The sequence below is a fragment of the Hemiscyllium ocellatum genome, chromosome 1 (genome assembly GCF_020745735.1).
Source record: "Hemiscyllium ocellatum isolate sHemOce1 chromosome 1, sHemOce1.pat.X.cur, whole genome shotgun sequence".
NCBI lineage: Eukaryota > Metazoa > Chordata > Chondrichthyes > Orectolobiformes > Hemiscylliidae > Hemiscyllium > Hemiscyllium ocellatum.
In genome coordinates this window covers 38,396,680-38,410,721 of record NC_083401.1, presented here as the reverse complement: position 1 = coordinate 38,410,721, position 14,042 = coordinate 38,396,680, and the positions used below count along the sequence as shown (strand labels likewise).

Here is a 14,042-nt window from a genome sequence, read left to right as displayed (position 1 = left end):
AGGTCTGTTTCTTTGCTTTATGACTCTATGACAGAGGGAAGATGGAGAAGTAGTGAAAAATTTGTTCGGAATTAAGGGGATGTGAAGTATCCAGATGAAGGAAATATAAAGGTGGTACAACTGGGTGTGAGAATGACAGGAAAGAAGAAACTGTACAGAAGTATGAACAAGGAAATCATTTTAGGATATATAGTAGCAAATTTAAAACAGAAACGTGAAGCACTACAGAAGTTGCGCAGTGATCCTGTCGCTGTGCAGTTTGTGACTAACGCCACCAAGGCGGGTCAACGAGCACTGTTTAAACAACTGCAGAAGTTCAACTTTGACATCCATGAGGATAAGATCTTCACGTCCCTAACTGCGGCCAGAAATATTGTTGGGCAAGAGCAGGTCAGACCACTTCAAGTGGTGGATGATAGTATATCTTCAAAAGCTTCAAGTGCACGGACTCTGAAGGGCTTTGAATGGCATGGTGCAAAGTGATAGGACTTGTCAAAGAATCACAGATATATTACGCTGCAGGATGAGGCCATTCGGCCCATCATGCCTGTATTGGCTCTTCAAGTGAGCCTCATGACTTAGTACCATTCTGCTGCTTTGCATCATATCTTTGTTTATTGTTTCTATTTAAATAATTATCCCATGCTCTTTTAAATGCCTCAACTGAACCTGCCTACCACCACACTTTTAGGCAGTGCATTCCATACTCTGATTATTGACTAAATGCAGGCAAATGGGAGTAGTTTAAATAGTGAAAACAGGGTGACATGAGCAAGTTGAACTGAAGGCCTGATTCCATGCTGTAGACCTCTAAGAGGAGAAATTACTTCTCTCAAAAGGGCCGTGAATCTGTGGAATTCACTTTCAGAATGTGGTGGATGCCAGGACATTGAGTAAATTTGAGGAGAGAGGGAGACAGATTTTTAATTAGTAATGGGTTGGAGGGAGGGAGGCAGGAAAGCATCATTGACGCTGAGTTGAGATTAGTCATGATTGTATTAAATGGTGGAGTTGGCTCAAGGGCTGAAATTTCTTCCTCCTACACCTAGTTCTTATGCTCCCTCATGTAATGGTCTGTAGCCCAGAACAGTAACCAAAACATGTGAACATGGTGAGTGGGGTGGGGGTTACAAGATCATGGCAGCAAGGAGAAATATTGCTTGATTATGAGTCAGCATGGTTGAACTGATATAGGAGAATTCAAAAGTTAAACTTGGAAAGATGAAGTTGACTTGCAGATAGGTTGGAAATCAGTTTGGAGGAAAGTGTTTCCAGTTTTGGGAAGGTTGTGGAGACAGTGAGAGACTTTTAAGAGGAAAGACAGAATCTGTGGATATATAGTCAAAGGTTATGCAGTGGAAAGAGAGTGACTAGGAATCATGTGGCATTGAGTCAAGATTAGAGTGGTGCTGGAAAAGCACAGCAGGTCAGGCAGCATCCGAGGCGCAGGAAAATCAATGTTTCGGGCAGGAACTCTTCATCAGGAGCCCTTCATCACTATTCCTGATGAAGGGCTCCTGCCCGAAACATCAATTTTCCTGCTCCTCGGATGCTGCCTGACCTGCTGTGCTTTTCCAGCACCATTCTAATTTTGACTCTAATCTCCGGCATCTACAGTCCTCATCATGGGGCATTGACCAGAGCCAGAGACATTGATTCAAGAATCCAGTGGCTGCACATGTTTGTTTCAGTTCATGAATTAGTAATGTAGACCAGAAGGTTCAGCACAAAGCGCAGGTATAAAATTGCATGGGACAGTGATGAGTAAAGATTAAATGCATCAATGCAGATAAGAGAGTTGATCTGTAGATAGGAAATTTGTAGGCCTCATTGGAACTTGAGAAGCCAATATAACTTTGTCCAAAAATGGAGTTCTAAATAGGGTGAGTGTGACTTGTGCCAAAAAAGGAAGCAAGATCATTCAGCAGCTAGGTAACAGAATCCAACAACCAATTTGGAAGTTGGCTGGAACACACTGAAGCTAGTTTGGAAGGAAGTGAAACATTTCTAGCAGAGAAAGAATAATGTGCAGTTACAACCACCTCTGTAATACAGGCAGTAGTGAAATTCCGGGCACGTTAAAACACAGAACCCAGTAAAATAAAACCAATCCAGAAAATAGGATTTCTAAGTCAGGGAAAAGTTATACAGTAATTGCGAGTTCAGTTTTTTGTAATTCATATACGGGATGCGGGCAACACTTGCTGCAGAAATTATTGTCCATCCCTAGTTGCCCCCAAGGTGGTGGTGAGCTGTTTCCTTGAATCACTGAAGTGCATTTTCTGCAAGGAGGCCCATAGTGCTCTTAGGGAGGATGTTCCAGGATTTTGATCCAGTAGCGGTGAAGAAGCAGTAGATTTCCAAGTCAGGATGGTGAGTGGCTTGAAGAGGAACTTTCAGGTGTGAGATTCCCATATATTTGATGACTTTGTCTTTCTAAATGAAAGTGGTCATGGGTTTGGAAGGTACAGTTTCAGGGCTTTAGTGAATTTCTGCAGTGCATCTTCTTCATAGTATACATTGATTGTACTGAGCATCAGTGATGGAGGAAGTGGATGTTTGTGGATGCAGTACCAATGAAGTAAGCTTTGTCCTGAATAATATCAAGATTCTTGAATATTGTCAGAACTGCACGCATCCAGGCAAGTGATGAGTATTCCATCACACTCCACACTTGTTCTTCATAGATGGAAGAGTTTGGGAAGTCAGGTGAGTTACTTGCTGCAGTATTCCTAGCCTCTGACCTGCTGTTTTAGTCACTGTCCAGTGAGTTTATGGTCATTGGTAGTGCTCAGGGTGTTGATACTGCAGGATTTGATGGTAATGCCCCTAAATGTCAAAAGGGGGTGATTGGATTCTCTCATATTGACAATGGTAATTTACTAGCTATTTTTCAGTCCAAGTCTGGACATTGTCCCAGTCTGCTGCATTTGGACACAGAGTGGTTTCGTTTCTGAGCCACTGTAAATGGTGCTGAACCATCAGCAAACATACCCACTTCTGACCTTAGGATGGAGGAAAGACCACTGATGAAACACTTAATGAAGTTTCACCACCACAAATATTCAAGTCGCTGATCCATAATTGTTGGGCTTACCTTGACAAGGCCGCAATTCTCCAATCCTCTGTCATTACTCCAGAATCCAGGGAAGACAAAGATTATTGTCAATGCTATTGCAATTTTCATTCTCACTTCCTCCAATATCCTCAGATAGACTCAAAGAGATGTACAGCACGGAAACAGACCCTTCGGTCCAACTCATCCATGCCAACCAGATATCCCAATCAAATCTAGTCTCTTTAGTCAGCACTTGGCCCATTTTCCTCCAAATGCCTTTTACATGTTGTAATTGTACCGGCCTCCACCACTTTCTCTGCAATTCATTCCATACATGCACCATCCTCTGCATGAAAAAGTTGCCTGTAAAGGTCCCTCTTATATCTTTCCACTCTCACCCAAAACCTATGCCCTTTAGTTCCGGTCTTCTCCACCCCAGGGAAAAGACCTTATCCATTCATCTTATTCTTGCCCCTCATGATTTTATAAACCCCTATAAGGGTCACCCCTCAGCCTCCAATACTCCAGGGAAAACAGCCTCAGCCTATTCAACCTCTCCGGAAAGCTCAAATCCTCCAACCCTGGCAACATCCTTATATATCTTTTCTGAACCCGTTCAAGTTTCACAACATTCTTTCGATAGAAGGAGACCAGAATTGCATGCAATATTCCAAAAGACGCCGAACCAATGTTCTGTACAGCCACAAAATACCTCCCAATCCTATACTCAATACTCTGACCAATAAAGGAAAGCATACCAAAAGCCTTCTTCACTTTCCTATCTACCTGCCACTTCACTTTCAAGGAACTATGAACCTGCACTCCAAGGTCTTTTGTTCAGCAACACTCCCCAGGACGTTACCATTAAGTGTTTGGTCCTGTGAAGATTTGCTTTTCCAAAATGCAGCATTTCACATTTATCTAAATTCAACCCCATCTGCCACTTCTCAGCCCATTGGCCCATCTGATCAAGGTCCCGTTGTAATCTGAGGTAACCTTCTTCGCTGTCCAATACATCTCCAATTTTGGTGTCTTCTGCAAACTTACTAATTATAGCTCCTATGTTCACATCCAAATCATTTGTATAAATGACGAAAAGTACTGGTCTCAGCACCGAACCTTGGGGCAGTCTACTGGTCACAGGCCTCCAGTCTGAAAAACAACCCTCCACCACCACCTTCTCTCTTCTACTTTTGAGCCAGTTCTGTATCCAAATGGCTAGTTCTCCCTGTATTCCATGAGATCTAACCTTGCTAATCAGTCTCCCATGGGAAACCTTGTCGAATACCTTACTCAAGTCCATATAGATCACATTTACCTCATCAATCCTCTTTGTTAATTCTTCAAAAAACCCAATCAAGTTTGTGTGTGGGATATCGTGTCTCACAAAGCCATGTTGCCCATCCCTAATCAGTCCTTGCCTTTCCAAATACATGTACATCCTGTCCCTCAGGATTCCCTCCAACAACTTGCCCACCACCGACGTCAAGCTCACTAATCTATAGTTCCCTGGCTTGTCCTTTCCACCCTTCTTAAATAGTGGCACCACGTTAGCCAACCCCCAGTCTTCCGAAACCTCACCTGTGACTATCGATGATACAAATATCTCAGCAAGAGGCCCAGCAATCACTTCTCTAGCTTCCCACAGAGTTCTTGGGTACACCTAATTAGGTCCTGGGGATTTATCCACCTTTAAGTGTTTCAAGACATTCAACACCTCCTCCTCTGTAATACAGACATTTTTCAAGATGTCACCATCTATTTCTCTACATTCTAGATCTTCCATGTCTTTCTCCACAATAAATACTGATGCAAAATACTCATTTACTATCTCCCCCCTTTCCTGCAGCTCCACACAAAGGCTACCTTGCTAATCGTTGAAGGGCTCTATTCTCTCTCTAGTTACCCTCTTGTTCTTAATGTACTTGTGAAAACCTCTTTGGATTCTCCTTAATCCTATTTGCCAAAGCTACCTCATGTCCCCTTTTTGCCCTCCTGATTTCCTGCTTAAGTATACTTCCACTGCCTTTATACTCTCTTTACTGTCTCTTTATACTGTCTTTATCTCTCCTGTCAATACCTGACATATGCTTCCTTCTTTTTCTTAACCAAACCCTCAATTTCTTTAGTCATCCAGCATTCCCTACAACTACCAGCCTTCCCTTTCACCCTAACAGGAATATACTTTCTCTGAACCCTCGTTATCTCATTTCTGAAGGCTTCCCATTTTCTAGCCATCCCTTTCCCTGTGAACATCTGCCCACAATCCGGTTTTGAAAGTTCTTGCCTCATACCATCAAAATTAGCCTTCCTCCAATTTAGAACTTTAACTTTCAGATCCATCTGATCTCATCCCACTGTCTTTGCAACTTCAAGTATTAACAGCTTATCAAACACCACTTCCTTATCAATTTGAAATGCTTCAGATTGACTGAGATTCCTGCTTTATCATTACGGCCTAGGTAGCATCTGCCTTATCATTAAAGACAGATGCAAAGTATTTATTTAGTGCCTCAAACATGCCTCTTCCCTCAGTGTGTAAATCCTCTTTTTTAGTCCTTTAATCATGCCTCCTTTTACTACCCCTTTTTACTACTGACGTGCTTACTGACACTTCAGTCTTTTCTCAGATTCCCTCTTTGTTTTTCTCACATCCCCTCTGAACTTCTTGTATTCAGCTTGGTTCTCAACTGTATTTACTACCTGACACTGTCATAAGCATACTTTCTGCCTTAACTTAATTAATATCATCGATATTGTACCATCGATAGTCACAGATGAGGTGCCGGAAGACTGGAGGTTGGCTAACATGGTGCCAATGTTTAAGAAGGGTGGTAAGGACAAGCCAGGAACTAAAGACCAGAGAGCCTGACATTGGTGGTGGGCAGGCTGTTCGAGGGAATCCTGAGGGACAAGGTGTACATGTATTTGGAAAGGCAAGGACTGATTAGGGATAGTCAATATGGCTTTGTGCGTGGGAAATCATGTCTCACAAACTTGATTGAATCTTTTGAATATGGAACAAAGAGGATTGATGAGGGCAGAGCAGTAGATGTGATCTATATGGATTTCAGTAAGGCTTTCGACAAGGTTCGCCATGGGAGACTGGTTAGCAGGTTAGGTCTCACAGAATACACGGAGAACTAGCCATTTGGATACAGAACTGGCTCAAAGGTAGCAGACAGAGGATTGTTTTCAGACTGGAGGCCTATGACCAGTGGAGAGCCATTAGAATTGGTGCTGGGTCCACTACTTTTCGTCATTCATATGTGGGCATAAGAGGTATAGTTAGTAAGTTTGCAGATGACACCAAATTTAGAGTGGACTGCGAAGAAGGTTAGCTCAGATTACAACAGGATCTTGATCAGATGGGCCAATGGGCTGAAAAATGGCAAATAGAGTTTAATTCAAATAAATGTGAGGTGCTGCATTTTGGGAAAGCAAATCTTAGCAGGACTTATACACTTAATGGTAACGTCCCAGGGAGTGTTGCTGAACAAAGAGACCTTGGAGTGCAGGTTCATAGCTCCTTGAAAGTGGAGTTGCAGGTAGATAGGATATTGAAGAAGGCGTTTGGTATGCTTTCCTTTATTGGTCAGAGTATTGAGTACAGGAGTTGGGAGGTCATGTTGCGGCTGTACAGGACATTGGTTAGACCACTGTTGGAATATTGTTTCCAATTCTGGTCTCCTTCCTATTGGAAAGATGTTGTGAAACTTGAAAGGGTTCAGAAAAGATTTACAAGGATATTACCAGGGTTGAAGGATGTGAGCTAAAGGGAGAGGCTGAATAGACTAGGGCTGTTTTCCCTGGAGCATCAGAGGCTGAGGGATGACCTTATAGAGGTTTACAAAAATATGAGGGGCATGGATAGGATGAATAGACAAAGTCTCTTCCCTGGGGTCAGGGAGTCCAGAACTAGAGGGCATAGGTTTAGGGTGAGAGGGGAAAGATTCAAAAGGGACCTAAGGCGCAACTTTTTCACAGTGGGTGGTACGTGTATGGAATGAGCTGCCAGAGGAAGTGGTGGAAGCTGGTACAATTGCAACATTTAAAAGGCATTTGATGGGTATATGAAGAGGAAGGGTTTGGAGGGATGTGGGCCGGGTGCTGGCAGGAGGGACTAGATTGGGTTGGAATACCTGGTCCTGCATCAGTGGTGCTGGAAGAGCACAGCAGTTCAGGCAGTATCCAACGAGCAGCAAAATCGACATTTTGGGCAAAAGCCCTTCATCGGGAATATATTCCTGAAGGGCTTTTGCCTGAAACGTCGATTTCGCTGCTCGTTGGATGCTGCCTGAACTGCTGTGCTCTTCCAGTACCACTGATCTAGAATCTGGTTTCCAGCATCTGCAGTCATTGTTTTTACCTCTGGAATACCTGGTCATTATGGACAAGTTGGATTGAAGGGTCTGTTTCCGTGCTATACATCTCGATGACTCTATGATTCTAATACCTCATTTGACGTTCTAAGAGCACTAGACTGTTCGTGCTACCTTTTCATTTTGAGGAAATATATACCTTGTGCCTGAACCATGAGGCAGATAGATTCTTGATTACCCAGAAGATTAATAATTAAATCAAGGATATCCAGGAATTTGGGTTGAGGTGAAAATCAGATAAGCCATGAAACTATTGAATGACGCAGTAAGCTAAAAGGACCAAGTGGGCCTCCTCTTGTTCAGACATTCATAACCACCTCCTCTTTGAAGGTAGCTCATTGTTCAGCCACTGCTTAGATTGGAACCACAGGTCCATGGGATATCTGGTCCAGCTATGTTCTTATCTCACCGAAATCAGATCTCCACCAATTTGTTATTCTTACTCTGGATTGATCAATGCCTTTTCCAATTGCACCATAATGTTTAAGATGACAATGATCATTGGTCCTAAAATGTTCTCCTACTGACACCAATCTATTTGGTTCACCTCAATTACAAGAACCAGGACTCCTTTCATTTGGACTGAACACACACCACTGTAGAAAATGCTCCAGAATTCAATCTAGGAATGGCTGTCCGGTGCTGCTCCCTACACTACAATTATGACAGTACACATATATTTAAAGTCCTGCATTATACCTACTCTATGATGTTTACACTTCTCTAATTTCCTTGTATATTTGTTCCTCTACACCCCTTCCTACTTATGGTTGTGTACAGATTAAACCAAGCAGCGTAATTGGACCCTTCTTATTCTGCAATTCTAATCAAATTAATTGTTCTTGAAACCTTTGAAACATTCTCTCCCTCTCCTTAAACAAAAACACCATCTCTCCCTTTTTTTAAGGTTTCCTGTACTTTCTAGACATGTAAATCAGGAATTATTTAATCCCCAGTCCTGCCTTTCGTTGAGCCAGATTTCCATTATCACCACGATGTTATGATTCCAGATGCAATCTGCACTTGCAATTCCCCAATCTTATTAACTATATACGTTCACATGTATGCAGCCGAACAATGTCACCCTGATTCAGACTTTCCAATTCTCTCCCTTACTCTGATCCATCCACTTCTTCGACTTTTATTTCAGTCTCATCTGCCTCCCCCAGCATTTTATGTATTCTCATATTGCATCCTAAATACTTGCTCATATACAAATAAGGAACAACTGTTGGCCACACAGGGCCATCAAGCCTATCTGCCATTCAGTAGGATCATGGCTAATCTGATTTTAATCTCCACTCTACATTCCTGCATATCCACAATAATCACTCATCCCCTGCTAATCAAGTATCTATCTACCTCTACCTTAAAAATATTTCAAGGTTCTGCATCCAATGCCTCTTGAGAAAGGGAATTCCAAAGACTCAACTCTCAGAAAAAGAAGTTTCCTCATCTATTTTAAATGGGCACCTCTTTATTTTTAAACTATGATGCCAAGTTTTCAATTCTCCCACAACAGGAAACATCCTTTCAATATCCACCCAACAAATCCCCTACAATCTTGTATATTCCAATTAAGTCACCCTGACTAACTCCAGAGGACACGGGCTAAGTCTGTCTACTCTTTTCCCATAAGGCAATCTGCTCATTCCAGATAATAGTTTAGTAAACCTTCTCTGAACTGCTTCCTAGTTCACTGCCTCTAGGCCAGGAGACCCGGGTACAAATCCATAACATCTCTAAATAGGGTGAATGAAAAATAAATCTACAACTGTACACCATGTACTCCTATATGATATTTCAAATCACACATTCACCAGTCTGATTTTCATATTTCAGTGCTCACTTGGTCGTGGCACTGAGGGTAATCTAGAGATTACTAATTTAAGAGGTCCTGTTTGCCAATTTTCTACCTAGCTCCCTAAACTTTGATTTCAGGACCACATCCTTTTCCTACCTTGGTCATTAGTACCACTGTAGACCATGACATCTGATCATAATTTTACCTTTCCTAAGAAGAACAACCTGCAGCCATTCTGTGACTCCTCGACCTTAGCACAAGTAAGGCAACATACCATTCTGGAGCCATATCAATTACGGGTGGCATGGTGGCTCAGTGATTAGTACTGCTGTTTCACAGCGCCAGGGACCTGGGTTCAATTCAAGCCTCAGGCGACTGTGTGGAGTTTGCACATTCTCCCCATGTCTGCAAGGGTTTCCTCCAGGTGCTCCAGTTTCCTCCCACATTCCAAAAGATGTGCAGATCAGGTGAACTGGCCATGCTAAATTGCCCATAGTGTTAGGTGCGTTAGTCAGGGAAAAACGTAGGGAAATGAGTCTGAGTCGGTTACTCTTCGGAGGGTCAGTGTGAACTTGGGCCAAAAGGCCTGTTTCCACACTGTAGGGAATCTAATCTAAGCCTGTCTGTTCCCCAGGAGAATCCCCCATCACTAATAGGTTTCTACACTTCTTCCTCCCCTCTTACACAGCTGGACCACTTGTGATGCCACAAGCTTTGCTCTCACTATTCTCCTTCAAGGATCCATCATCTTCACCAATATCCAGACTTTAAAGCCAGTTGGTAGTGGGACATCTGGGGACTCCTGCAGTACCTGTCTGTCTCACAGATTGCCTGGCAGTCACCCATTCTCTATCTACCCACTTGCCTCTAACTTGCAGTGTGACCACCTCTCTGAAAGTGCTTTCCATGTGGTCCTGTGCCTTGTGGATGTACCTCAGTAAACTCCAATTGCTCCTCGACCTCCTAAACACAGAGTCATTTAGGTCATGAGAATGTCCACAACTGCCTACATATCACTTGACAGAGATTCCACTTGGTTGAACTGCCCTGCCATATATTAAGTATGTATTTTACTTCAATTTTAGTTACTTTTACTTACATGAAGTTATTTTAAGTGTAATCGTGTACTAATTACAATAGAGCTGAATAGAAATTTGTTACTTTTATTGACAAATCAACACCATTCACTTTGTTAATAAATCCTTCCCTTCCCTGCCCATGTTTGGAAATTTCTATTGTTTAAAATTATTGTAATTGTAACACAGTTACCAGCATCAGCTGCTCAATAACTCATAATTGCTATGTTTCTTTGTTGCTACATCATGTTCCAGAGGCACCACCCCTCCCTCCCTCAATTCTTGAGGGTAAGTCCCTGCTATCCCCATTCTCTCATAGTCTCTCACATACAGAAACACAGTTTCAGAAGCTGCTGTCTCTAACACACACACACACACACACACACACACACACACACACACACACACACACACACACACACACACACTCTTTAATGTGGCCTCCTCTGTCTTACTCACATACTGTTTGTGAAATGGCTGCCCCTGTTCTCTCCTTTGTTGTTTATGAAGCCTACCTCTGTCACTTACCTCACAACTTACTCCCATGTGCGCACACCAGGGTAGACTTTCACCCGCACGGTGAGAGATAGTAAAAATAATTTTAAAATTAAAAAATACAATTGAGAATACTGACCCTGGGGCACTACCACGTTGGCTCATCACAGACTCCAGTTCATCCAGGAAGATAGTAGAGGGAGCATGAAATCGAGCAAGTTCAAACAATACCTGGAAAAACCAAGAGGTAATGCACTTTAGAAATAAAATTTATAGATTAAAATAAGGATAACATTGTGCAACCTAGAAATGGGGAGAAAAACACAATATTAATAACTCTCATATGGTGATAAAGCATAAAAAGCAGAACAAATCCAACCCAGTCAACTACCGTCCCATCAGTCTACTCTCAACCATCAGTAAAGTGATGGAAAGTGTCATCAACAATGCTAAAGCTGCTCAGCAATAATCTGGGGAAGGTTATCCTACAAACAATACAGCCTGACACAGTCATACATATGGAATCATACTTTGTAAAAACCCAGACACCACCATTACCACCCAAAGTGTGCTGTGGCACTGGCAGTGCAGACCTACCAGAATTGCTGACAGTGGTGTACAGCTGGGAAGGATTTGCCTTGCGAGTTCTCAATAAAGCAGGGTTTGTTAAAAGGTGTGGAACTTTAAAATATCAAAATGAAGAGTAAGTTCTAGCTGTACTGAAACATATGACAAGCAGTTAAAAAGTCAAAAAGCATATGAGCCTTTATTGCAAGGGGACTGGAACATAAGTATAAGGGAACTGTTTAGTGCTTTGATAAGATCACTTCTGAAGTGCTGCGTTTAATTTTGGTCTCCACATTTAAGGAAGGATGATCAGGGAAGGATGGTTAAAGAAGGATCACTAGTTTGGGAAAGAGGTTTATCCTGTGATGAAGAGGTTAAGTAAATTGGAAATATACTCTGGAGTTTAGAAGAATGAGAAATGATCTCCTTGAAACATTTTAGACTCTGAAGGGGCTCAATACTGGGCCAACTGGGAAATCTTGAGCATGGAAGCACAGCTTCAAGGTAAGGGCTCTTTTGTTTAGAACTGAATTTTTAAAAATTTACTCATGGGACAAAGGCATCACTGGCTGGGACAGTATTTATTGCCCATCCCTAATTGCCCTTGAGAATGTGGTAGTTAGCTGCCTTCTTGAACTGCTGCAGTCAGTGTGCTGTCAGTAGATCCACAATGCCATTAAAGAGGGATTCCCAGGATTTTGACTCAGTGCCAATGAGGAGAAATTTCCTCAAAGGATTGTGAATCTTGTGAATTTTTGACCCCAGAGGTTTGCAGATGTTCCAGTGTTGAGTAAATTCAAGTTGGGATAGATGGAATTTTGGAAGCCAAAGCATAGAGGTAGCAAACAGAAAAATCAGGTTAAGGCCATTGATCAGCCTTAGAGTAGGCTGTAGAGGTTAGATCAGAGTGATGCTGGAAAAGCACAGCAGGTCAGGCAGCATCCGAGGAGCAGGAAAATCGACGTTTAGGGCAAAAGTCCTTCATCATTCCTGATGAAGGGCTTTTGCCCGAAACATCGATTTTCCTGCCCCTCGGATGCTGCCTGACCTGCTGGGTTTTCCAGCACCACTCTGATCTAAACTCTGGTTTCCAGCATCTGCAGTCCTCACTTTCCTAGTCCTTTTTGAAACTCAAGTTACTAAGCACGATGTATCACAGTGTCACATTACACATGGCATTTACCATATTTAATAGTAGAAGCCTTCCAAGGGAGACACTTATGAAACAAAAATATTTGACAGAGGAACTGACTAAAAGTTCCCTACCCTGACAAGTTTTTCAGAATCTCCTCTCCATTTGCTGACAATGGTGGAGGCGGAAATGTTGAAGAAAGTTGTGTTGCATTCAGTGGCGACAGCCTTTGCGAGCAATGTTTTTCCAGTACCTTAACAAAATATAGTCATTAATATTTCTTAAGACACTCAAAGAAGACTAAAAAAGACTTGCTTGTCTTTAAAAAATATAATCAGATATTATGCAAAATTTATAAAGGAGTATATAGTAATGAGGATACTTTTGAATAATTTGTTGATAACCATGTACAACTCACTTTGTGTTGTTTCAAAACCATAGAACATCAAGCTGTGGCTAATAACATTGATCCGAAACAAAATATTCACTTAAAATCATAAACATAGCTCCCTCAATGGGCCTAATAGGTAAAAGGTACTGGCAAAGATACCATTAAATTGCAAAACAGAAACTTCAGCTTTCATTCTTTTTTGATGCTGACCTTATTAAATGCAACAGATAGTAGTTGGGCACTTAGAATTCTGAGCTAGTAAGTAAAAAAAAGTTAACTAAGAACAAAGAACCTGATTGAAAGGGTTAAAAATGTGAAAGTGTGACTGGTAGCTGACTGAGCATGACTAAAATGCTCACTACGATCAAATCGTCTGTCAACACTTACTCTATTGCCCGTCACTGGGATGATTTTCAGCTCTGTGGATCCATACACTAGTAACAATAAGAGTTAGGTAAAGAGCAATTGGGGAGAGAAAAATGGGAAAGTTAATTGACATATTCTCAAACATTAATATGGATGTGATCAACCAAGTTATGCTGACCAGGGTGATCCCATACTTGATCCATCTCATCCATACTGATTTGGCAAATCTCAGCTGGAGAAATGGCAGGAGTCTTAGTCTCTCAATTTCAGTGTTGCTGCTTAAAACTATACTGAAAATTATTTAATGAGTTATTAATAAATCTGTCAGGAGTCAATCTGAAGCCACACATTAAATCCACTCAGGCAGCATTGCTACACAAGAATACTACTCCACTGTTAGCTTAGAATTTAGAACTGGTATCCAAGTGAATAGGGCAATATATTAGAATGGATTGAGGATTAGTTAGTGACAGAGAAATCAGTAGATGAAAATAGAACATATTTACGCCAGCAGGATACGGCAAGGATTTAAGATTCAGCTGTTAATGACTTAGATGAGGAGACTAAATGTACCATATCCAAGTACAGTGAAGTTAGGTGGGCATGTAAATGGTGAAGAGGCTACAAAAATATATAGACAATGGGCAAAAATAGGGCAAGCATTGTGGCGAAGTTTGAAATTATTTACTTTAGCAGGAGAAGTAAGAAAGCAGAATATTTTTTCCTATACAAAAGATTTGGACATGTTTGTATTTAAAGAGACTTTGGTAT

General features: G+C 41.7%; 1 protein-coding gene across 1 annotated transcript in view; it reads right to left on the bottom strand.

Annotated features, from left to right (window-relative positions):
• Positions 1-14,042, bottom strand: part of katnal2 (katanin p60 subunit A-like 2) — a 78,737-nt gene that overhangs the window by 13,231 nt on the left and 51,464 nt on the right. The window contains exons 11-12 of the mRNA XM_060847143.1: positions 12,649-12,767; positions 10,955-11,046 (exon numbers count right to left, since the gene is read on the bottom strand). Of these exons, the coding sequence (XP_060703126.1) occupies positions 10,955-11,046; positions 12,649-12,767 (211 nt within the window). The remainder of the gene's footprint in view (positions 1-10,954; positions 11,047-12,648; positions 12,768-14,042) is intronic.